Genomic DNA, 25,919 nt, shown 5'->3' with positions numbered 1-25,919 from the left:
TTGGTTGATATGAAACTGATAAAACGTTCAGTTGAACAATGAGAAAAGTTAGACTTCTGCTACTTTGTCATGTTGTCTGGAACAGAGAGTGAAATTCAGCCGTTTCAGCCAGTTCAAGGTAAGATGGTCACGATTTGAGGCCTCTGAGAATTCTGTGTCCTGTGCGATCTGAGGCACAGAGATTGATGGAACACTCTTGTATACTTTTAGACCATTTTAAGTGATGCGTGATTAATTAAGCATGGTTACACATGATATGATTATAAGCAAATATATGTAGGGAATGGCATCCGGCTGGGTTCTCCTGCACTGCCACTGAAATCAAAGAAAAAACAACAATGTATTTGCAACGTGAGTCTGACATGACTCTTTGCTCTCCTTAGTCTCAGCACCATGACGACGAGAAGAGAGCCCTGAGCAGAGAGATCATCGTGCTCAACAACCACCTGATGGAAGCCAAGCTGACCATTGAGAAACTGAGGGAGGACAATGTAAGGGCACTCTATGAGGTCAGATCTATAGGCCATCAAAAGTATAGTCACAACCCTCAAAGTGTATTGTAGCAACCTTGGTATACAACACCTAGCATCTTCGCCAAGAGTTTTGGAGCTCGTTATATAAGGTGTTGGACCGAACAACACCTGAGTTCAAGTCCCGGTTCTGGCTCATCCTTGAATTCAATCCAGTGGGTTTCCTTAGAATGGATGATTTCTTAAGAGCATGTTTTCTTCTAACACATTCCAACACTGTGTCCGTCCTGTAGGATCTGTACAGGAAGGACTGTAACCTGGCTGCCCAGCTGCTCCAGTGCAACAAGTCCCACTACAGGACCCAGCTTTCTGAGGTGAGTCCTCCCCCAACCACAGACATATAATTACTTGAACAGCCACATTGAATGTACCCAAGAGTCCAGGGAAATTGCAGTGGTTTAGTTATTCTATTTATATTTCCCCAACTTCTTTACCTATCAGACCTGGGCTCAAAACGTACTTTGTTTTCTTTCAAACTTTAAGCGCTTGGTTGATCTTGGTCAGAGTGACAGAAAGGCAGGATTTGACCTTTGGGGATTTTTCTACTAGCTCCATTGCGCCTGGCAAGGGCAATCTAGCACAGCTATAAAGTATTTGAAAGAAAATGTATACTATTTGAACCCAAGTCTGCTGCTGCCTATTATCAACATACTACACTGGCTAAGTTAAAGCTAATGCTAAGCTGAAGCTACGGTCTTACGACTTCCTCAACCCCAGCCATTGGGTGGTGTTAGTGAAGCTACACAGGGAGGGAAATTCACTTGGATAAAAAATCCCCAGGAGACAAAACAACCGTCTTCCTTTATCTAAGCAGCTGAATCCGCCTGACTTGAGGTATGGGCACGATGTGCAGTGCTGCAAATATTAGCACGAGTCTTGATCCATTCACATCGATCAATGCATGAGCCAGGATTACGGGCTAAAACCTGGGCCCTCGACCTGAGCTGAAATAGTTCCAAACTTCCAATACATCAACAGTTTGAATCATAAGGTGATTACTCCATTGATGGATTGGTTAGGAGGTAAATGTTTGACAGTGATTAACAATGGAACACTACAGCTATATTATGTGACAGGTAAGTGAGTAATTGATGGAAGGTTGCAGAGCGTTAAGACACTATATGCATAAGGAGATGGAGATTTGAGTATACCCAACAGTGCCCATGCTGCTTTTGTTTTCCAGCGGGAGAGGAACGAGCGATTATTGATGAGTGCGTTAGTGCCAGGGCAGATTGGCAAGGCTTTCAGCTGTATCAGCTCTGGGCCCCCTGCCCGGCCCGCGTGGCAAGAGCAGATTTTAAAGTTGGCACGTTGCCTATACCGTAAAAAAATGCCTCAGCACATTTGGCACCACGCGCCTGAATGGAAATATCAATGCAAACACGATTCATCAGTTACGTAATGGTCATAAACTAATGCGGTGTGTGTGTGTGTGTGTGTGTGTGTGTGTGTGTGTGTGTGTGTGTGTGTGTGTGTGTGTGTGTGTGTGTGTGTGTGTGTGTGTGTGTGTGTGTGTGTGTGTGTGTGTGTGCGTGTGTTACTATATGGAGTGAAAGAAACAGATAAACTGATGACACCTTGGGCATATACTGTCCACTGCTGCAATGGGGTCAAAGGTTATAGATCTACTTATGTCCTCCAGTCTGTTTGTTTGTGGACTGGAGAGTAATCAAAAGGTTATTGATGGAATGTGGTGCAACACAGAGAAATGATGCATCAGTTTCCAGCCATGATTGAAGTGCGTTAGTCACTTGCTCCACTGCATAACAAGCATGGCTCCCGAGTGGCACAGCGGTCTAAGAAACTGCAACTCAGTGCTTGAGGTGTCACTAAAGACACCCTGGTTCGAATCCAGGCTGTACCACAACAGGCCGTGATTGGGAGTCCCATAGGGCGGCGCACAATTGGCCCTGCATCGTCCAGGTTAGGCTGGTGTAGGCCGTTGAAAATGATTATGTTCTTTGAAAAATTGGTCCTGAAAATATGTGCAATAAATATCTCATGGTAATTGGGTATTTACATTGGTTAAAGCGAATGTGTGATACCACTGCTATGAAAGGATGTTTGTACAAGTGTTCAGTTTTGTCTTGGCTCCTATAAGCCATGAAGCTATAATTAGCTAGCTTCTCATTGCCAATTAACGATAATTGACTAGATTCCTTTGATAACATTCTGCAAAAGCTTCATTCTTGTTGCTATGGAGAGGCAGAGGCAACAGTAACATATCAAACTAATGATCTCATGATGCACCTATGTTTACCATCCATGAAATAACTTCAGGTTCCACCTCCTCAGTTATAGTTTCCAGTTTCATGCCTGATCTCCATATGGTGCCATTATCAACATGTTGTTGCTAATGTGTGAAAACAATGTTTGTAGAGTCTGTTTCCTATTTTTTTTATTTTCCATGAACTTCCATGCACTAATCTCATGGTCTGTCTCTGTATCACCATTATCTATATCTCAGTGTCTCTCTCTCTCTCTCTCTCTCTCTCTCTCTCTCTCTCTCTCTTTCTCAGTTGCCTGCTGAATTCCAGGAACGCGTGACCATGCACATGGAGGGCACACCTCTCTGCCACACTGCCTATGCCGATTCTGTCCCTGCCTCCATCATCGCCAAGGTGCTGGAGAAGCCCGACGAGGCCTGCAGCGGCAGCCAAGCCTCTAGCTCGCCTAGCCCCCAGCCCCAAGACCCAGGCTTCCTCCTGGACACCCTGGACAGAGGTGAGCGCCTGGGCCTCCGGGCAGCCTACAAGTCAGACCTGTATAGCAGTGACACAGCTCTGTACTGCCCGGTCGATCAGAACCGTGAGCGCAGGCCAAGCATGGACCTCCATGGCCAGAGAAAGCTGCTCTACGGGCCCCAGAACTCCACAGATAGTAACCCAGAGGAGGGTCCCTTGTTGGGGCTGAGGTCGGGCTTCTCCCAGGAGTGCTTTGCCAAGTTCCCCACCTCTCTGGGCCCCACCTCAGGCAGCTCTTACTCCAGCTTCAGCGGAGGGGGCTCGGACGACAACAAGGGCAACGGCCCACCGAGCAGCACGGCCTCCTCTCCCCACCACCACTCCCTCTACATGGACTGGAGGAATGGGGGAGACTATGAGAGGAAGAGTGACTCCTCCTGGGAGAGGGACAGTCCCGGCGGGGGCGGCTTCGCCAAGGTCCACGCTGTCTTCCAGCAGGCCGGCGGAGCACACCACCAGAACGGCAGCTCGCCTGTCTACAGCCGCACCATGTCCTCGTGCTTCAGCGAGCCCTACGAACCCCTCCCTCGTTCCTCCTCGCCAAGCGTCGTCTATGGAGACAGCCGCCGCGGCAGCACACTGGCGCCCGAGGAGGAGGAGCTGATTGGCCGCTGGAGACAGCTGAGTGTGGAGGACCTAAGCGCCCACTCGTACCACTCGCCCGGCCGGGCCTCGCCCTACAGCTTCTCCGAGCAGCACTTCTCCGTTCGGCCCGCCAAGATCCGCCTGGGACCCCTCTACAGCAGCTTCCAGGAAGGGGCAGACTTCTACCACCAGGCAGGGGTAGGACCCATCATGGAAACCCCAGTGTGCTTCTCCACGCCCAGCCCCCAGTGTAGCCCTGTGGGGGGCCTCCGTCAGTCCCATCCGTCCCACAGCCAGCAGGCCCACCAGACCCATCTCTACCGGGGAAAGGAGGACAGCCAGGAGTCGGAGCACAGCCTCTACCACTCAGCAAGCTCCAATGACAGGGAGGGCAGTGTCGGTGTAGCAGGGGCCGAGGGAGGAGGTGGAGGGCAGAACAAGGAGTACGAGGACGTCAGCCCTAACAGCTCCACTGAGTCCCTAAACCAGAGGTCCCTGGAGATGGCTGCTGAGCTGCAGCAGCACTACCAGACCGAGATGCAGCATCCATCGCCCCCCCAGGGCAGTCCACCACCGCCCCCGCTACCACCTTGTCCCCCTCCCCCGCAATACCAAACATTTGGCACGTTAGGACTCTCCAGAAAGGACAGTCTCACCAAAGCCCAGCTGTATGGAACACTTCTGAACTGAGAGAAGAAGGGATTCTCGTCCTCTGACTTAGTGGTCTTTCTCTTTCTTCATCTCTTTCCCTGGTGGGATGTGAGGTGAGAGGTCTTGGTGAATCCAGCAAGCCGTTCAGTTGAAGGACATTCATTTTGATCGGACATTTGGACGATACAGTAGGTTAAGCATGAATTCATCAGATTGTTGCCACAGCTGTGAAAAACTGACAAAAGTGTGGTTCGCATCACTACAATGAATGTGTAAGATTGTCTGGGTCAGGTGAATTGACAATTCATTACTGTGCCAAAGTGAGTGAGGACTATAGGAAAAGACTCTGCTACCTTTGGTACATTTGGTACAGAAAATAGTATTTTGAGGTACCAGAGACCACAGTTGCTCCATGTGGATGAAGGAAGTATTTAAAGTAACTGTTGAAATATATAAATATATTTAATTACAACTACAATAATTTAGTGTTCAAAGACATATTTTGTTTGTAGCTGCATTCAAAAGAAAATATAAAACTTATGATTGTAAAGAAATGACTACAATTCAATCAGATGTGGACACCAACACATTGTAAATATGTCTGGTTAAGAGCATCTGCCAATCAAAGAGAGATAGTTGGAATGTTAAAGAAGACTGTCAAAATTGCACATTAAGATTTGTTTATGGTCAATCACAGGCTGAATACTGAATACTGTGCAGAGTAAAATATGTATGACAATGGGGCATGGGTTAAAGTTGCAGTACCATACAGTATAAGAGGTGCCTGGGGAATGGGTTAAAGTTGCAGTACTAAGAGATGTTTTTACTCAAAAATAGAGATGCCCCTAGCCTAAAACCGTTGGAGTGCAGCTCCATTGATTCGTTCGGTTTTTGCTTTGACACGATTTGAAATACCCAGAGCGCTTAAAGAGACCGTTCCAAGTATGTATTATTTTGTTACTGATAGACTTCTTTTGAGATGTAAACATTTGTCTTACCCGTTGATGTTATTTTTGCTCTATAACCCTTGGAGACATTTTCCTGTCCCACTCTACCTCAGATTCACATGCCCATACCCCCATCAAGCAACCACAAATCTGTTTCTATCACACAATGATGCATGTTTCTATATTTCTGTTGTGTTTCATTTAACCTAATAAAGCACAAACTACACATTTAGATGCTCCAAGGTTTGCTAAAGTGTTTTAGTGTTGGTGTGTGTGTGTGTTTGTGTGTGTGTGTGTGTGTGTGTGTGTGTGTGTGTGTGTGTGTGTGTGTGTGTGTGTGTGTGTGTGTGTGTGTGTGTGTGTGCGTGTGTGTGTGTGTGCGTGCGCGTGCACACGCACGCGTGCGTGGAAGATAATAATTGTGCCATTTGCTAAAAAGATTGCAGAAACAATATTGTTTTAAAAGCATTCAAATCAAACTGTGTGCACACATGTAGAGAAACTATCTTTGGGTTGTCGACTATTTTGTTAATGTATAGCATAAGCCATACCTCCGCATTGACATTCAAAACACACTCCCCCTCTCACTCACTCACTCCGGAGCGAAAAGGGAATGACTTGAGAGATTACATCTGTCCAGAGGAGGGAGCCACCCCGGCATCAACGTCGCGACATCATCCAACTGAATCTGAATCTCGTTGTGAACTTCATTGTTCCTGTGCGTCCAGTCACAGCAGAAGGCAACGCATTTACAATTCAAACGCTTCATGAGAGGAAAACTGGATTAGGCAACACAACACAACCAGTCCTCTATTCCTTTTTTCCCACCGTCAAATGCACGATGCAGTATGCGTGAGCTTAGCTGCCTTAGCATTGATATACAGCTGGTGAACTAGATATCAATTGGCTTGCTTTTCAAACCACTCCGGGGATATTTCCATAGCGCTATAACCAAACATGTAAGCACTCGTTAAAAGCAAGTATGACAGTCCAGCTTCCTTTTGGTAATCGCTATCAGGAATTAGCTCCCCTCCACTTTGATTGTGTGAATTTGTGATTCAGTAAACACTGGTGAAAAAAAGTACAGTACATATAATCTAGTACGTTCCCATGGGAACTGGTATACTTAGTTACACATTCATGGAACACTGCATGTACAAATTCTCAATGGATCTTCTCTGTTTCACAGGCACATTGCTCACATTATGAGCACTCTCGGCATGCACACCTCCAATCCCACTCGCACTCCATCCACACAATATTTGCACATCTCTCACAGATGCACACACACTCACACACACACACACACACACACACACACACACACACACACACCAAGGTTAATTCAAAACATTGGGAACTTTACCCACTGATCCCAGTTCCAATGAAATCCCAAACAGTCTCAATCAATCATCCCCCCAAATCCACTTGATTCACAGGGAAATGTATCTCGGATCGTCTCTAGAAGAGTGTCTGGATCCCACCATGCTTTCACTCACGTCCCACAGCCTCTTGATCGAGTGATCATCCATTACCTTGGGCATCAGCTCCTCGCAATTTGCGAAGCACTTCCCCACCACTCCCTCCATGTCAGGCGAACACGCCAGGTAGAGCGGCATCCAAGCGCCCTCCAGTGGGCTCTGGAAGAAGGCCAGCGAGACCAGTTAGAGGAGAGGTCCTCACCATGCCTGGGGAGAGTGTGTTGACCATGACCCCCGTGACGCCCTCGTCTTCCTGGCGCCGGGTCAGCTCACGGGTGAAGAGAAGATTAGCCAGCTTGCTCTGGCTGTAACGGAACGCTTTGTTGCAGCTGCTCTCACTGTAGTGGTAGTAGAAGTAGAAAATGTTATTATCCCTCAAGGGGAAAATCATCCATAGAAACACAACAGACATAACACAAGAGTTGTATTCATGAGGCATCGAATTTAAGAAAACTGTCTGAAACAGGAAAGGACAAACCTGAACTCTTGTCAAATAAGAAACTTTTGTTTTTTAATTTTCCGTTGCAAACTGGTTTGTGCTAAGGAACACACAAAATAACTTCAACAAACCACAACAGTTGAGGTCTTCAAAAGTTGATGCTGCCATACTTGTAGAGATTGAAGGAGACCACCACCAAGCGGCTGGGGCAGGAGAGCTTGAGGAGGTCCAGGACGAGGTGGGTGTATGAGGAAGTGACCCAGGTGGTTGAACCCCAGCTGCATCTCGAAACCCTCCTCAGTCTTGGTGTAGGGACACTGGTAGATGCCTGCGTTGTAGATGAGCACGTCAACTTTTTGTTCTTCCAAATGTGGGGAGACAGAAGGAAAACAGGCATGGAAGAGGCACACATAGTGAATGATTTGCAGAGGGGTTTTGTTTAATGGTGGCTAGATGACTGTGTCGTGTTGGTCACTATATATATATATATCTATCTCTATCATGTGTAATAAACTACAATCATCGCAAGTGATTTCCAGTGAAGGAATTGTAATTAGGATAACTAACCCCTGTACTGAATTTATTTAAAACTTAATTGACGTTGTTAGCTTTTGTAAAGAAATACCAAGCGACTGTGTACACACGTGACTGTTTCAGCACGTCGGACAGCACACCACTGCGCACTTTGAAAGGATACCTTCATGACTAAACACTGGAGTTTGTGCAGCTTCCCGGCAACGGCTTTCACTATGCCACTGTTCGTTCCGGTCACAATGACCGTCTTTCCCTCCATCGTATTCCCCCCATCATATCTTCCGGGTCCCGGAGCAACTGTACCGCTTTCTTCCAGGGGAAAACATTCGGAAACAATGAGCAATATTCCACCATCGACAACAGCGGCCACAATAATCGCAGCTGACATTACAGCGAGGACTTTAGGTTTCACTTACAAAATATATATGCATGAGCTAGAGAAGAACTACAACACCCACAGGCCTTTGCAGTGTTTTCGCATGGCCATGTCCTCGTGACATCTTGCTAAATAAGAAATAGTCGCACCCTGCTGGTAGACAATGGTCTGTATTTGTATTTATTATGGGTCCCCATGGCAGCAGCTACTCTTTCTGGGGTCCAGCAAAATTAAAGCAGTTATACAATTTTCAAAACATTACAGTACATTTCACAACAGATTTCACAACACGTTAAGTGTGTTCCCTCAGGCCACTAGTGTACTACCACATATCTACAACACAAAATCCATGTGTACATGTGTCTATAGTACATCTTATCATGTGTGTATGCATGTTTCTGTGCCTGTGTGTGTCTCTTCACAGTCCCTACTGTTCAATAAGTTGTATTTGTATCTATTTATCTATTTTTTTAAATATTTTTTTAAATCTAATTTTACTGCTTGCATGAGCTACTTGATGTGGAATAGAGTTCCATGTAGTTCTGTGTGCCTCCCATAGTCTGTTCTGGACTTGGGGACTGTGAAGAAACTTTTGGTGGCATGTCTTGTAGGGTATTCATGGGTGTCTGAGCTGTGTGCTAGTAGTTTAAACAGACAGCTCAGTGCATTCAACATTACATTTACATTTAAGTCATTTAGCAGACGCTCTTATCCAGAGCGACTTACAAATTGGTGCATTCACCTTATGATATCCAGTGGAACAACCACTTTACAATAGTGCATCTAAATCTTTTAGGGGGTGGGGGTTAGAAGGATTACTTTATCCTATCCCAGGTATTCCTTAAAGAGGTGGGGTTTCAGGTGTCTCCGGAAGGTGGTTATTGACTCCGCTGACCTGGCGTCGTGAGGGAGCTTGTTCCACCATTGGGGTGCCAGAGCAGCGAACAGTTTTGACTGGGCTGAGCGGGAACTGTGCTTCCTCAGAGGTAGGGAGGCGAGCAGGCCAGAGGTGGATGAACACAGTGCCCTTGTTTGGGTGTAGGGCCTGATCAGAGCCTGAAGGTACGGAGGTGCCGTTCCCCTCACAGCTCCGTAGGCAAGCACCATGGAATTGTAGCGGATGCGAGCTTCAACTGGAAGCCAGTGGAGAGAGCGGAGGAGCGGGGTGACGTGAGAGAACTTGGGAAGGTTGAACACCAGACGGGCTGCGGCGTTCTGGATGAGTTGTAGGGGTTTAATGGCACAGGCAGGGAGCCCAGCCAACAGCGAGTTGCAGTAATCCAGACGGGAGATGACAAGTGCCTGGACTAGGACCTGCGCCGCTTCCTGTGTGAGGCAGGGTCGTACTCTGCGAATGTTGTAGAGCATGAACCTACAGGATCGGGCCACCGCCTTGATGTTAGTGGAGAACGACAGGGTGTTGTCCAGGGTCACGCCAAGGTTCTTAGCACTCTGGGAGGAGGACACAAGGGAGTTGTCAACCGTGATGGTGAGATCATGGAACGGGCAGTCCTTCCCCGGGAGGAAGAGCAGCTCCGTCTTGCCGAGGTTCAGCTTGAGGTGGTGATCCATCATCCACACTGATATGTCTGCCAGACATTTTTATTTATTTTATTTATTTTACCGTTATTTTACCAGGTAAGTTGACTGAGAACACATTCTCATTTACAGCAACGACCTGGGGAATAGTTTCAGGGGAGAGGAGGGGGATGAATGAGCCAATTGTAAGCTGGGGATGATTAGACAGCCGTGATGGTATGAGTGCCAGATTGGGAATTTAGCCAGGACACCGGGGTTAACACCCCTACTCTTACGATAAGTGCAATGGGATCTTTAATGACCTCAGAGAGTCAGGACACCCGTTTAACGTCCCATCCGAAAGACTGCACCCTACACAGGGCAGTGTCCCCAATCACTGCCCTGGGGCATTGGGATATTTTTTAGACCAGAGGAAAGAGTGCCTCCTACTGGCCCTCCAATACCACTTCCAGCAGCATCTGGTCCCCCATCCAGGGACTGACCAGGACCAACCCTGCTTAGCATCAGAAGCAAGCCAGCAGTTGGGTGCAGGGTGGTATGCTGCAGAGATGCGATTCGCCACCTGGTTATCACAAATACAAGTAGTGATGAAGTCAATCTCTCCTCTACTTTGAGCCACTACTCCCTTCACAGAACTGTGCAAACTGTCTCTAACTAGAATAGAAAGAGGAGTGGGAGGCCCTGGTGCACAACTGAGCAAGAGGACAAGTACATTAGAGTGTCACTGTTGATGTTGAGACTGGTGTTTTGCGGGTACTATTTAATGAAGCTGCCAGTTGAGGACTTGTCAGGCATCTGTTTCTCAAACCAGACACTCTAATGTACTTGTCCTCTTGCTGAGTTGTGCACTGGGGCTCCCACTCCTCTTTCTATTCTGGTTAGAGCCAGTTTGCTCTGTTCTGTGAAGGGAGTAGTACACAGTGTTGTACGAGATCTTAAGTTTCTTGGCAATTTCTCACATGGAATAGCCTTCATTTCTTAAAACAAGAAGAGACTGATGAGTTTCAGAAGAAAGTTCTTTGTTTCTGGCCATTGTGAGCCTGTAATTAAACCCACAAATGTTGATGCTCCAGATACTCAACTAGTCTAAAGAAGGCCAGTTTTATTGCTTCTTTAATCAGAACAAGATATGCTAACATAATTGCAAAAGGGTTTTCTAATGATCAATTAGCCTTTTAAAATGCTAAACTTGGATTAGCTAACACAACGTGCCATTGGAACACAGGAGTGATGGTTGCTGATAATGGGCCTCTGTACACCTATGTAGATATTTCTTTAGAAATCATCCGTTTCCAGCTACAATAGTCATTTACAACATTAACAATGTCTACACTGTATTTCTGATCAATTTGATGTTATTTTAATGGACAAAAAACTAGCTTTTCTTTCAAAAACAAGGACATTTCTATGTGACCTCAAACCTTTGAACGGTAGTGTACGTTAGCCCAACCATCCCAAGGGGGACCCACCATTCCTGTAGAGGCTGTCTTCTGTTAGACAGGTAACTCTCAATCCACAGTATAGCAGGGGGTGTAAAGCCATAACACAAATGTTTTTCCAGCAGCAGATTATGATTGATAATGTCAAAAGCTGCACTGAAGTCTAACAAAACAGCTCCCACAATCTTTTTATTATCAATTTCTCTCAGCCAATCATCAGTAATTTGTGTAAGTGCCATACATGTTGAATGCCCTTCCCTATAAGTGTTCTGAAAATCTGTTGTTCATTCGTTTACTGTGAAATAGCATTGTCATTTTTTCCCAAAGTTTACTAAGGGTTGGTAACATGCTGATTGGTCGGTTGTTTGAGCCAGTAAAGGGTGCTTTGCTATTCTTTGGTAGCGGAATGACTTTAGCTTCTCTCCAGGCCTGAGGGCACAAACTTTCCTGTAGGCTTAGATTGAAGTAAAGGCAATATTGTCCGCTATCATCCTCAGTCAATTTCCACCCACGTTATCAGACCCAAGTGGCTTGTCATTGTTGATAGACAACAATAATTGCTTCTCCTCTTCCACACTCACTTTACGGAATTCAACATTTCAATGCTTGCCATGCCTAAGTTTGCTAACCCTACCAATGAAAAAAACATTAAAGTAGTTGGCAATATCAGTGGGTTTTGTGATGAGTGAGCCATCTGATTCAATGAATGATAGGGCCGAGTTTGCCTTTTTGCCCAACATTTCATTTAAGGTGCTCCAAAGCTTTTTACTATAAATCTTTATATCAGATATCTTTATCTTTGTCTGAGTTGTAGCCTACACTGTAATAACTACCACCAATATGTAACAGGTTCCTGTAAATAACCCTTATTACTTTTCCCCAAATAAGGCACAAAACAAACTTTCATGTTCTCACAACTTTATTGTAGAAAACCTCTGATGACCCATGTTCTTAAGTAACACACCTTTGGTGCACAACCAACAGCAATAGGCTAACAATAATGCACATTCCCAGTATGCTCTATCTATTCTGTTTCTACACTATCATCCTGTTCTCCTAGACGCAGGGTGAACTTGGCAAGAACATACTGAATAGGCCTATAGCAGAAAGCTTGGAAATCATCATGCCAGTTGTGTATGCCATGTATTTGTAGGTGCACAGATAAATGACATTATTTTCAGGGAATGAAAAACAGTAGGCCTACCGCCCCCTTATCTTTCCCTCACTAGGTCTGTGCTGTACTGTGTAGAGTCAAACCATATGGTGGCTTTCATTTAATACACATTGTACTGTACATCTTACACACACTTCTGCTGATTTGGCATCTTGGAGAGATATGAACAATGAGGAAGGGGACATCGATGAACCCACTGTACATTTCACAGGGGAGAAGTTCGCTATAAAGATTCATTGCAATACAAAAAGTAGAGGTATAAATAATCTAGAAATACAACTGAACATTCTAAATATCCATTCTTGTGAGTTAAGCATACAACATGTACTATTTGACACTTGATTCCTGTAGATACTGAATAACCTAAAGGAGAGGCAGAGTAGAAAGTGTAGGGACAGGTTGGAAATACAGATAGGGTGAGTATATCTAAGACTGGGGATAGGTACAAGGCATGAGGTGAGAGAGCCAATGCTGAAGAGGTCTGGCTGGAGGAGAAGGTGTTGGGGGATATGGGTAGACTCAAGGCTGGGCCTCAGTCTCTGCCTCAGCGCTGGGTTCATCGTAGATGTAGCTCCCAACACCTCCAGTGTTCACCCCTGGAATGGAACAATGGACATCTGACTATGGTGATATCTATGAAATATCATAATACATGTAAAGCATAGCAATAGGGTGGTTGGTCTTTCATATGGTTAAGAGGAAGAAAGTCTTGAGTGAGTATAGCATACCTTTGGGCCCAAACAGGGTGGCATAGCACGGTTTGTGGCAGTAGGGCTGCCCATCATGCTGAAACAGAATTGAATTAATATAATTTACCTTACCCAGACAGTTCCTGCCACATGCATTATAGGCCTATGTATCAATCTATGGCCATATAAATATAATTACTAGAACTGAACTACGCTGCACTCCCACTGTAAATTGTACATTTTACAAGTATATTCTTAGTATATTCTCTGTACATTTTCAACTGTAAATTTGCATACTCTCCTATCATGTGTAATTGTTCTTTATTTATTGTATTTATATTGTATGTACTGTATGTAGATTATGTGTTGTCTGTCTATCACTAGCAGCACCTTCTCACTAAGTCAAATTCTGAGTATGTGAAAATGTCATTCAGATCACAGAGAGCACAGACAGGGCATCTCCTTAAACCTTTGTATTTTCTGTCCTTTCTCCCCTCCCCACATCTCCCTCTTCCCTACCCCTTCTCCCCTTCTCCCCGTCTCTCACCTCTGCGTGGCTTCCTGGGGCCAGGGTCTTGCAGCATCTCTCACAGCGCAGACAGGGTCGATGCCAGTCCTTCCCCAGGGACGTTACCTTCTCAGCTGCATACACAAGCACACACGGAAGCGAACGCACACACACACAATTTCAGGCATATCACCATGGAAACAACATTCCTCCCACCATGTGCATTGAAGACACACACTCACATACACAGATACATGATACACAGATACATACACAGATACATGATACACAGATACATACACAGATACAGTACATATACATGATACATACAGATACACAAACTCTTCAAAGTAGCCACCCTTTGCCTTGATGACAGCTTTGCTCACTCTTGGCCTTCTCTCAACCAGCTTCATGAGGAATGCTTTTCCAACAGTCTTGAAGGAGTTCCCACATATGCTGAGCACTTGTTGGCTGCTTTTCCTTCACTATGCGGTCCATCTCATCCCAAACCATCTCAATTGGGTTGAGGTCGGGTGATTGTGGAGGCCAGGTCATCTGATGCAGCACTCCATCACTCTCCTTCTTGGTCAAATAGCCCTTACACAGCCTGGAGGTGTGTTTTGGGTCATTGTCCTGTTGAAAAACAAATGATAGTCCCACAAAGCGCAAACCAGATGGGATGGCGTATCGCTGCAGAATGCTGTGGTAGCCATGCTGGTTAAGTGTGCCTTGAATTCACTGACAGTGTAACCAGCAAAGCACCCCCACACCATCACACCTCCTCCTCCATGCTTCATGGTGGGAACCACACATGCTGAGATCATCCGTTCACCTACTCTGCGTCTCACAAAGACACGGTGGTTGGAACCAAAAATCGCAAATTTGGACTCATCAGTCCAAATGACAGATTTCCACTGGTCTAATGTCCATTGCTCGTGTTTCTTGGCCCAAGCAAGTCTTATCTTCTTATTGGTGTCCTTTAGCAGTGGTTTATTTGCAGCAATCTGAACATGAAGGCTTGATTCACGCAGTCTCCTCTGAACAGTTGATGTTGAGATGTGTCTGTTACCTGAACTCTGTGAAGCATTTATTTGGGCTGCAATCTGAGGCTGGTAACTCTAATGAACGTATCCTCTGCAGCAGAGGTAACTCTGGGTCTTCCTTTCCTGTGGCGGTCCACATGAGAGCCAGTTTCATCATAGAGCTTGATGGTTTTTGCGACTGCACTTGAAGAAACGTTCAAAGTTCTTGAAATGTTCCGTATTGACTGACCTTCATGTCTTAAAGTAATGATGTACTGTCATTTCTGTTTGCTTATTTCAGCTGTTCTTGCCATAATATGGACGGTCTTTTACCAAATAGGGATATCGTCCAGGCTGTTTCACATCCGGCCGTGATTGGGAGACCCACACAACTGGCCCAGCATCGTCCGGGTTTGGCCGGGGTAGGCCATCATTATAAATAAGAATTTGTCCTTAACTGACTTGCCTAGTTAAATAATGGTTATATATACACTGCTCAAAAAAATAAAGGGAACAACACAATGTAACTCCAAGTCAATCACACTTCTGTGAAATCAAACTGTCCACTTAGGAAGCAACACTGATTGACAATAAATTTCACATGCTGTTGTGCAAATGGAATAGACAACAGGTGGAAATTATAGGCAATTAGCAAGACACCTCCAATAAAGGAGTGGTTCTGCAGGTGGTGAACACAGACCACTTCTCAGTTCCTATGCTTCCTGGCTGATGTTTTGGTCACTTTTGAATGCTGGCGGTGCTTTCACTCTAGTGGTAGCATGAGACGGAGTCTACAACCCACACAAGTGGCTCAGGTAGTGCAGCTCATCCAGGATGGCACATCAATGCGAGCTGTGGCAAGAAGGTTTGCTGTGTCTGTCAGCGTAGTGTCCAGAGCATGGAGGCGCTACCAGGAGACAGGCCAGCACATCAAGAGACGTGGAGGAGGCCGTAGGAGGGTAACAACCCAGCAGCAGGACCGCTACCTCCGCCTTTGTGCAAGGAGGAGCAGGAGGAGCACTGCCAGAGCCCTGCAAAATGACCTCCAGCAGGCCAAAAATGTGCATGTGTCTGCTCAAACGGTCAGAAACAGACTCCATGAGGGTGGTATGAGGGCCCGACGTCCACAGGTGGGGGTTGTGTTTACAGCCCAACACCGTGCAGGACGTTTGGCATTTGCCAGAGAACACCAAGATTGGCAAATTCGCCACTGGCGCCCTGTGCTCTTCACAGATGAAAGCAGGTTCACACTGAGCACATGTGACAGACGTGACAGAGTCTGGAGATGCCGTGGAGAACGTTCTGCTGCCTGCAACATCCTCCAGCATGACCGGTTTGGCGGTGGGTCAGTCATGGTGTGGGGTGGCATTTCTTTGGGGGGCCGCACAGCCCTCCATGTGCTCGCCAGAGGTAGCCTGACTGCCATTAGGTACCGAGATGAGACCCTCAGACCCCTTGTGAGACCATATGCTGGTGTGGTTGGCCCTGGGTTCCTCCTAATGCAAGACAATGCTAGACCTCATGTGGCTGGAGTGTGTCAGCAGTCCCTGCAAGAGGAAGGCATTGATGCTATGGACTGGCCCGCCCGTTCCCCAGACCTGAATCCAATTGAGCACATCTGGGACATCATGTCTCGCTCCATCCACCAACGCCACATTGCACCACAGACTGTCCAGGAGTTGGCGGATGCTTTAGTCCAGGTCTGGGAGGAGATCCCTCAGGAGACCATCCGCCACCTCATCAGGAGCATGCCCAGGCGTTGTAGGGAGGTCATACAGGCACGTGGAGGCCACACACACTAGTGAGCCTCATTTTGACTTGTTTTAAGGACATTACATCAAAGTTGGATCAGCCTGTAGTGTGGTTTTCCACTTTAATTTTGAGTGTGACTCCAAATCCAGACCTCCATGGGTTGATAAATTGGATTTCCATTGATTATTTTTGTGTGATTTTGTTGTCAGCACATTCAACTATGTAAAGAAAAAAGTATTTAATAAGATTATTTCATTCATTCAGATCTAGGATGTGTTATTTTAGTGTTCCCTTTATTTTTTTGGAGCAGTGTATATATATATATATATATATACATACCACCCCTACCTTGTCACAACACAACTGATTGGCTCAAACGCATTAAGAAGGGAAAGAAATTCCACAAATTAACTTTAACAAGGCACACCTGTTAATTGAAATGCATTCCAGGTGACTACCTCATGAAGCTGGTTGAGAGAATGCCAAGACTGTGCAAAGCTGTCATCAAGGCAAAGGGTGGCTACTTTGAAAAATCTCAAATATAACGTATATTTTGATTTGTTTAACACTTTTTTGTTACTCCATGATTCCATATGTGTTATTTCAGAGTTTTGATGTCTTCACTACTATTCAACAATGTAGAAAAAAGTAAAAATTAAGAAAAACCCTTGAATGAGTGTCACGTTTACTCCCGCTTCCCCTCTCCGGCGCATTGACGTCGCCAGTTGTCTCATCATGAGACTCACCTGGACTCCATCACCTCCTTGATTAACTTCCCTATATCCGTCACTCCCCTTGGTTCTTTCCTGAGGCGTTATGACTCTGTTTCTGTTTCATGTCTGTACGCTTTTTGTATTTCTTGTTTTGTACTATGTTCTAGTTATTATTCAATTTGCACTCCCTGCACTTGCTTCCAGACTCCCAGCGTACAAGTTACAAGTAGGTGTGTCCAAACTTTTGACTAGTACTGTACATACACAGATACATACACAGATACATTCACATAGGCACATACAAAATGACATGGACATTAACATAACAGGCTTACCGAAATACACTGTCTTGCTGCATCTTGGACATTTACTGGGCTCTCCAGAAAAAGTGGAGAAGCTTGCGGCTGTGTCAGAAAGAGATGGAGGAGAACAGGACTGTTACACAACCAGTGGTGAAAATACACTGAATACCCTCTCCATATGGGATAACACAAGACAGTAGCTCTATCCTTCTTTTTTCCTTTTTTTCCCCCCGGCATGTTCCTTACCCTTCACTGGGCCTTTGGCGTGAGCTTTCTTCTCCTCGGGTTTGGCCCCTGTTTCCGTGGAAACGCTGGCAGGGGTATCGTTAACGGGAGCCTCATAGACGTAAGAGCCAGCACCTCCTATGTTCACACCTACAGAGATAGAGAGAGGCTTTATTACATACTGTGCGAGCACATTAACCAAAGCAGTTTCCTTTTATGAGACTCTGGAGAAGCATAAATTATGCCTATCTTAGGGGCTCACTGTAATTAAACATTTTATTAGCACATAAGCACAAAACAAAATAATGGCTGACAATAAAGTTGATGTATTTCACCTTTTGGTCCAAAGAGGGCAGCATAACATGGCTTGTGGCAGTAGGGTGTTCCATCATGCTGTGAACAGAAAGACAATGAGCAAAAGTATCTGGGAACAAACACATTGGACTGTGTTGGGCTTCATTTTGGTATAAACTCAAGTCAAAAATACCCATTTTAACTTATTGATGTCCATTCCAGCATTGAGGGCTGCATGACTGACTTGAGTTTAAAATGGCTGACGTAGCTTTGGAGGGATCTTTGGATCTTTTAAACAAACATGCCACAAATAAGAGAAGAACCCAATGGATTTCAGATTGCACTGTACACTAAAACCACATCCTTTAGTTGCCAGTATGAACCTCAATAGAAGCCAATCCTATCTGTTCGTAACTGGCCTAGCCTCCTGTACAGTACAGTGCCCATATTGATGAATAGGCTATGTCAGTATGCTGATACTCTCCCCATGAGGCCCTAACCCTCTCTAACCCTCCCAGAGATCTATGGTAACTCCTCTCTATTATACACAAAGCCCCCTGTGGTTGTCCACTGACTGTCTCTGTGTGGGGTAAGCTACCGACTCCTCTTACTTCAGCATGGCCCCCTGGGTTCAGGGTCTTGTTGCAGCGCTCACATTTCAGACAGAACTTGTGCCAGTCTTTCCCCAGAGATGTCACCTTCTCCGCTGGGAGGAGGAGAGACAGAGAGAGAGAGGAAGGGGGGGGTGTTACATTACTGTAGAGGAAAGGGACAGGTTGTGGTTGCATTTACACATGTAGATGTCAATTGAGTATGAGATGTTAGAGTGAGCTAGTTCGGTAGGGAAGGACATTTTTCTGGCGGTTGGATTGTGTCAGTCATTCATTTCTTCATCAACCTAAACCCCACCCTGTCCAATGCCTTCTGAACGGAAGTCGGGTTATCTCTGTTGTACGGAGGAGTAGATTCTCTTTCATGTTGATGATCATGTTATATTGATTCCACCATTTTCTCCACGTCTCCATTGTGCCTCCAGTATTTTCTGGTCAGTGTATCTTTTGGTGCCTGGCCCCCCGCTGTGCCAGACTTACCCATAGCATGAGTCACCATTGTAATTCAAAAGCCTGTTTCATATCTCAAATCCCAAAGCCTCTGCCCCACTTCTGTCGGTTCCGCCTGGCCATCATTCTGTCAGACACACACACGCCCACACGCACACATTGGCACGCATGCACAGTCCCAATCTGCCTGTAAATTAGACTACAGTAAGAGAGGAGACAATATGCTGCAAATGCTTCCTGTCCAATGTCTAATGCCTGTCCCTGGCTGCTGTGGGATTGCAAGGAGAGAGAGAGAGAGAGAGAGAGAGAGAGAGAGAGAGAGAGAGAGAGAGGACATAGAACAAGCTACTCAATGAGGCTTTTATCTCTAACCTCTGTTAGATATAGCCCAGAATACCGAGGCAGGCCACATGCCTCTGGCACACCCAGATATCCCATGCTTTTTAGACTGGCGACCTGTCACTAATGCAAGATACAGTTAAGTGGGAGGCAGTGACCACATAGTCACCTCGGCAGACAGACAATAGCCAATTTGCCTTGAAAGTCATGAGAGTCTGTCCCTGCAGGATGTTCTCTCCCTGTCTCTCTCTGTCGGTCTCTCTCTTTCTCTCTCTCGATCTTGTTCTCCCTCTCTACATTTCCCAGCTGCATGGATGGCATACAAGCATGCACACAAACACACATACATGCACACACACACACACACACACACACACACACACACACACACACACACACACACACACACACACACACACACACACTCACACACACACACTAAGACAGAGAGTAAATGAGAAAGAGAGAAAGAAAGAAAGAGGGAAGGCTGTGGGGGTTGTTCAGTCTAAATAATTAAGGTTGATTAAGGGTATTTTGTTTCCCCTCTGGTACAATATGTGACTATGTCTCATCCTGTATCTGTTGATGGAATCCATCCAGTGGCAGTGTGGGAGCAGGACTCTATGGCAGGATCCTGAATGGCATCCTACACAAAAGGGTTCCTTAGATGTCACCATAGGAGAACCCTTTTTGGTTCCAAGTAGAACCCTTTCCGGTTCCAGGTAGAGCCCTTTTGGGTTCCGCAAAAAACTCTGTGAAAAGGGTTCTACCTGAAACCCAAAAGGGTTCTACCTGGAACTAAAAAGGGTTCTCCAAAGAGTTATTCTATGGGGACAGCTGAAGAACCCTTTTAGGTTCTAGACAGCACCTTTTTGAGTGTATTCCCTATTTAGTGCACCACCTAGGCAACAGGGTACCATTGGGGGCACAACCTATGACTCGGACAGTCAGGGAGGACGGAGGATTATTATCAGCTTTCATGGACAGGAACAGCAACTAAATGACACATGAAGTCAGTACAGTTTCAGAGATATGGTTGATGACGATTATGCAATGGCCCAGATTAGAGTGTTAAAATGAGAGAGGAGATCTTGTGGGGGCCGAATCAAAGACTAGGAGTTACGCAACGTACATCAAACATCATCTAAACTCCGGAGGCAAAAGGACTCAGAGAGAATATGCAGTATTTCATAATGAGAGTGGGAGTAGAGAGGTAAACACTGCGGATTTAGCAGCACTCAATGATCGCATCAAAGCAGACATGGACTTAAGAAATGAGGAGCCTAAGGGTGTGAATATGTGAATAAACACAAAGAGAGTGGCATTGCCCTCTTTATTGGTGACACGACACACAAGCACAGGTCAGAGGGACATTCCATAAGGGAAAGTATTAAGATAATAGACAGTAAGCAGATTTCAAGTATTATCTGGTATTCATTCATTCATTTATTACCAGATAGAAAGCCCAAGACATTGCCCATTCTGGGCTAATTAGGTAAGAAGAAACAGATGCTTCAAGATGAAGGAAAAGTGTTGCGAGGAGGTTTTATTCTGATGCACTGCCGATGACTATCATAGACCCACACTTACTGTTTTAACTCATGAAAAAGAGTGTAATATAGTCTAAGAAGAACTATCAAAACAATCTCTTTCTTTCATTGTTTTTTTTTTTTACTATGGTGTATGCCTACTTTTTACAGGGGAGTGGGAAATAAATAACAGAGACTAGATTGAATCATGTATGTTTCAACATACAGTAGGCCTACAGCCATATGAGAGAACATGTTGAATCGGCTTGTCGTTTACAGTGTCTCGGACTCACATGCACGCTCTGCCATTGGTTTGGTTGGTCGGCTGGCTCGCTCGAGGCTCCACTCCATTTCCTTCTTTGGGAGCTGTCCATGCCAGTTAGTGCTGAAATCAGATTCTTATTGTTCTCCAGAGATACACTATATATGCAAAAGTATGTGGACACCCCTTCAAATGAGTGGATTCGGCTATTTCAGCCACACCTGTTGCTGACATGTGAATAAAATTGAGCACACAGCCATGCAATCTCCATTGACAGACATTGTCAGAATGGCCTTACTGAAGAGCTCAGACTTGCAACGTGGCACCGTCATAGGATGTAAGTGTAAGTGCTGTAAGTGCTGTTATTGTGAAGAGGAAACGTCTAGGAGCAACAACGGCTCAGCCACAAAGTGGTAGGTCACACAAGCTCACAGAACGGGACCGCCGAGTGCTGAAGCGCGAAGTGTGCAAAAATCATCTGTCCTCGGTGGCAACACTCACTACTGAGTTCCATACTGCCTCTGGAAGCCACGTCAGCATAAGAACTGTTTATCGGGAGCTTCATGAAATGGGTTTCCATGGCCGAGCAGCTGCACACAAGCCTGAGATTACCATGCGCAATGCCAAGCGTTGGCTGGAGTGGTGTAAAGCTTGCCGCCATTGGACTCTGGAGCAGTGGAAACGCGTTCTCTGGAGTGATGAATCACGCTTCACCATCTGGCAGTCTGAAGAATGAATCTGGGTTTGGCGGATGCCAGAGAAACACTACCTGCCCCAATGCGTAGTGTCAACTGTAAAGTTTGGTGGAGGGGGAATAATAGGCTGGGGCTGTTTTTCATGGGTCGGGCTAGGCCCCTTAGTTCCAGTGAACGGAAATCTTAACCCTACAGCATTCAATGATATTCTAAACAATTCTGTGCTTCCAACTTTGTGGCAACAGTTTGGGCAATGCCCTTTCCTGTTTTAGCATGACAATGCCCCTGTGCACAAAGCGAGGTCCATACAGAAATGTTTTTTTTCGAGATCAGTGTGGAAGAACTTGACTGGCCTGCACAGAGCCCTGACCTCAACCCCATTGACCACCTTTGGGATGAATTGGAACACCGACGGCGAGCCAGGCCTAACCGCTCAACATCAGTGCCTGACCTCACAAATGCTCTTGTGGCTGAATTGAAGCAAGTCCCCGCAGAAATGTAACAACATCTAGTGGAAAGCCTTCCCAGAATGGAGGCTGTTATAGCAGCAAAGGGGAACCAACTCCATATTAATGCCCATGATTTTGGAATGAGATTTCTGACGAGCAGGCATCCACATTCTTTTAATCATGTAGTGTAGGCCAGGGCAAAGTCAATGCAACAAATTAATTATTTATATGGAAGGTAGGGCCTATCTATCAGCGCAGCAACATGCCTAATTAATTGGTTTAGCTCAATCTGATTATTGTGCCAAGCAGCTAGGCTGGCTATCTCAATTAATTTAAAACCATGAACATATTCCCTGAACAGGCCTACTGTAAATAGGCTTTCGGATAAGGAGAAATGTTTTACTTTTAAATCCATCTAATAGCCATCAATGGGAAAGGCTGCTTATGTCAATAATCTGGGGACAGATGTTTTCACTTTAGGCTATATCCCTCCAAAACCCAACTGGTCAGTTGCAGGTTAGCGGTGTGCGCTGGAAGTAGACTTGGCCCTCACCCGTCTGCAGGGCGTTGTATTGGACTGATATTACGAATATTTGCACTGCTCTGATCGATGTATAGGCTAGCCAATACTCGTGGGACGTAGGTTTCCCATATGTCCCGATGAAGGAAGAAATGATCCCACCTCCTTGCATGGCATAAGCAGATGTAGGCTATACCACACATCACTTCCGAAGTCATGTACAGTCAGGGAGCCGGGCCTAATTGGTTTAGCCTATATAGGCACGCTAGGCTGACGCCGCTGACCCATACCTAAAGTAAATAGCCTACTGGTTCATTCTAATAAAATAGATCAAAGGCAGTACAATGTCCAATGAGGTCTTCCCCAATCTGTAGGGTAATATTGTCTAGGCTTACAGTATAATTATAATGTGACAGTGGGCTTATATTTTAGAAAACAATAGCTGTAACGGTGTCTACAATAGCCTAAGTAATTAGGCCTACATAGCTCACTCGTGGGGGTTTCACACACTACAGACATGGGATGGTTGGCTATATGATCATATGAAAAATGCACTTACCAAAATAAACCGTCTTGTCGCATTTAGGACATTTCGATGCCATGTTCCATATATTCTGGACTAATGCCTGTAGACGAGAGAATATGATGTCCTTTTTCTTTTTAATTGAGCAATTTCAATCGACGATTTCCCCCCTAGATTTTATTGATGGGCAAGTGGAAATAGCAGGCTGCATCCCCATACATTATTCTGCTAAATTTACATAGCCCCTCCTCTGTGATGACGTAGAACTGCTGATTCTGGCCTCGTCCCAATACTGTGAAATGGCTCCTTTGGCTACTGCACAGCAGACTAGAACCTAATCCATGAGGACAGAGATTTAACATAAACGTTATACACATTTGAACCAAAATATACCCAGCAGCAGCAGTACATCTGTGGTTGTTTCTTATTTGGGAGCCAATTTTAAATGTGGCATCACAGCAGGCTACCGTGAATAATTTCCATGAGAGTCGATGTCATCACTTCTATATCAGGTGTCCCTGTATGTGAACTCGATTAATCCCATTGGAACCTAACAGGGACAGTTCCTCTACTCTCCCACTTCATCTTTCAACACTAGACTTCTCTGTTTGCTTCAGCTTCATGTGGTTGTTAGGATACTCTCTTATAGGCCTACCCCTGTGCTACTTAGACAGAATGTTAAGTGACGCTCTACAAGTCCCAAGGATACTGTAGGTTACTGTAGATACTGTAGGCTACTGTGGATTCTTGGCATTCATATAATGTACATTAGATATTTGCTACAAATGATCTTGAATCCCAAAGAGGCTAAACAGTCTAATCCTTTTGTGGTCTCGTTAAAAGTTCAGACTGACTCTATGACAGGATTTGTACCTGTCCTTACAGTCATGACAGTTGTTACCAGGGTGGACTGGGACAAAAAATCAGCACTGGCATTTCAGCCACACCAGCCCACATCACTTCACGCACCGTGCGCACCCCAGCTACTTACACACACTGTCACGACTTCCGCCGAAGTCGGTCCCTCTCCTTGTTCGAGCGGCGTTCGGCGGTCGACGTCACCGGTCTTCTAGCCATCGCCGCTCCACTTTTCATTTTCTATTTGTTTTGTCTTGGTTTTCTGCACACCTGGTTCACATTCCCTCATCTGACTAAATGAGGTGAGATCTTGCATGGAGCCCCAGGCCGAGGGATATTGACAGCTCTTTTGTGTTTCTTCCATTTGTGAATAATCGCACCAAATGTTGTCACCTTCTCACCAAGCTGCTTGGCGATGGTCTTGTAGCCCATTCCAGCCTTTTGTAAGTTTACAATCTTGTCCCTGACATCCTTGGAGAGCTCTTTGGTCTTGGCCATGGTGGAGAGTTTGGAATCTGATTGATTGATTGCTTCTGTGGACAGGTGTCTTTTGTACAGGTGGCAGGCTGAGATTAGGAGCACTCCCTTTAAGGGTGTGCTCCTGGTCTCAGCTCGTTACCTGTATAAAAGACACCTGGGAACCAGAAATCTTTCTGATTGAGAGGGGGTCAAATACTTATTTCCCTCATTAAAATGCAAATCAATTTATAACATTTCTGACCATGAGTTTTTCTGGATATTTTTCTTGTTATTCTGTCTCTCACTGTTCAAATGGACCTACCATTGAAATTGTGGACTGATCCTTTCTTTGTCGGTGGGCAGGCGTGCGGAATCGGCAGGGGATCAAATACTTTTGCCCCCCACTGTAGCTGGTAGGTAGTTAGCTGGCGAGCTTCAGTTGAGGGATTCCAGATCCGAAGTAAATAGAAATACTTTAGGGAAGAAAAAAAAAAAACAGATCCACGCCACATTGGGTGAGGCGGGTTGCAGGAGAGTATTTAGAAGTTGAGGTTTAGGAAAATATTTTTAAAAGATATGAGAAGAAAAAGATGTGAAAGATATATACAAGGGACACGGACAGGACAAAGACGTCTGACTGCTACACCATCTTGGAATTAATCAACTTGATGGATCTTACAGGTGATGTATGTATGAGGGACAGAGGAAGATGTAGTCATTCAAAAATCATGTCAACCCCAATTATTTAAAACAGTGAGCCCATATAACCTATGTGGTTAGTTATGCCAAATTTGACTTCTGAACTAACTTATGCTTGTCTAAACAAAAGGGTGAATACTTATGCAACTACTTTTTTTATTCCATTTTTATTAATCACATTTTATTAATAGAATTTTCTTTTCACTTTGCCATTATGGAATATTTTGTGTAGATCGATGACTAAAAACTTGTCCATTTCAATCCTATTTTGTAACGCAATAAAATGTGAAATAAATTCAAGAGGGTGTGGACTTGCGATAGGCACCGTACATGGGCTACACGTGTCTGCTGCCTTGGTGTCGGTGGCACTATTATCAGCAGCACCTGAAATGTTATTTTACGGTAGAATTACCCGTATATCTTTTACATGGAAATGCCCTATTCACTTCCATTTGTCCGTTATCAGGTTACCTTCAGATGAGTCCCGTGACTCTTGTGGGGGTAGAGCAAACTGGAGAACATCGTGTTCGTGAGGTTCTCATCTTTCCATAGAGAGGTCATATTAGTGTGCTCGGACGCTA

General features: G+C 45.3%; 2 protein-coding genes and 1 long non-coding RNA gene across 10 annotated transcripts in view; 1 reads left to right on the top strand and 2 right to left on the bottom strand.

Annotated features, from left to right (window-relative positions):
* Positions 1-5,696, top strand: part of si:dkey-174m14.3 (brain-enriched guanylate kinase-associated protein) — a 34,173-nt gene extending 28,477 nt beyond the window's left edge. For all 8 annotated transcript variants that reach the window (XM_029733286.1, XM_029733284.1, XM_029733280.1 and 5 more), the window contains 3 exons: positions 384-491; positions 764-844; positions 3,050-5,696. In XM_029733286.1, the coding sequence (XP_029589146.1) occupies positions 384-491; positions 764-844; positions 3,050-4,549 (1,689 nt within the window). In that variant the 3' untranslated portion in view covers positions 4,550-5,696. The remainder of the gene's footprint in view (positions 1-383; positions 492-763; positions 845-3,049) is intronic.
* Positions 5,697-6,553: 857 nt separating this feature from the next.
* Positions 6,554-8,363, bottom strand: LOC115175221 (uncharacterized). Its single transcript, XR_003871941.1, has 3 exons — positions 8,075-8,363; positions 7,509-7,738; positions 6,554-7,276 (listed from the first exon to the last, which is right to left on the bottom strand). It is a non-coding gene; the product is annotated as an uncharacterized LOC115175221 (long non-coding RNA).
* A 3,803-nt stretch (positions 8,364-12,166) lies between these two features.
* On the bottom strand, positions 12,167-23,919 carry LOC115174595 (cysteine-rich protein 2). Its single transcript, XM_029733276.1, has 8 exons — positions 23,359-23,919; positions 18,556-18,650; positions 17,986-18,043; positions 17,672-17,800; positions 17,459-17,527; positions 13,676-13,770; positions 13,168-13,225; positions 12,167-13,035 (listed from the first exon to the last, which is right to left on the bottom strand). Exons 1-8 carry the CDS (start codon positions 23,399-23,401, stop codon positions 12,959-12,961), a joined length of 624 nt encoding a protein of 207 aa, XP_029589136.1. The 5' UTR covers positions 23,402-23,919; the 3' UTR covers positions 12,167-12,958.
* Positions 23,920-25,919: the final 2,000 nt, after the last annotated feature.

This window comes from Salmo trutta, chromosome 35 (assembly GCF_901001165.1).
Source record: "Salmo trutta chromosome 35, fSalTru1.1, whole genome shotgun sequence".
In the NCBI taxonomy this organism is placed as follows: Eukaryota; Metazoa; Chordata; class Actinopteri; order Salmoniformes; family Salmonidae; genus Salmo; species Salmo trutta.
This window is presented reverse-complemented; position numbering and strand designations above follow the sequence as displayed.

Coding starts and splice junctions, on each gene's coding strand:
- LOC115174595 (XM_029733276.1), bottom strand. CDS start 23,401: ATGGCATCGAAATGTCCTAAATGCGACAAGACGGTTTATTTTG. Junction 18,044..18,555: donor ACCCAGGGGGCCATGCTGAA/GTAAGAGGAGTC, acceptor TTCTGTTCACAG/CATGATGGAACACCCTACTG. Junction 17,528..17,671: donor CGCCAAAGGCCCAGTGAAGG/GTAAGGAACATG, acceptor TTTCTGACACAG/CCGCAAGCTTCTCCACTTTT.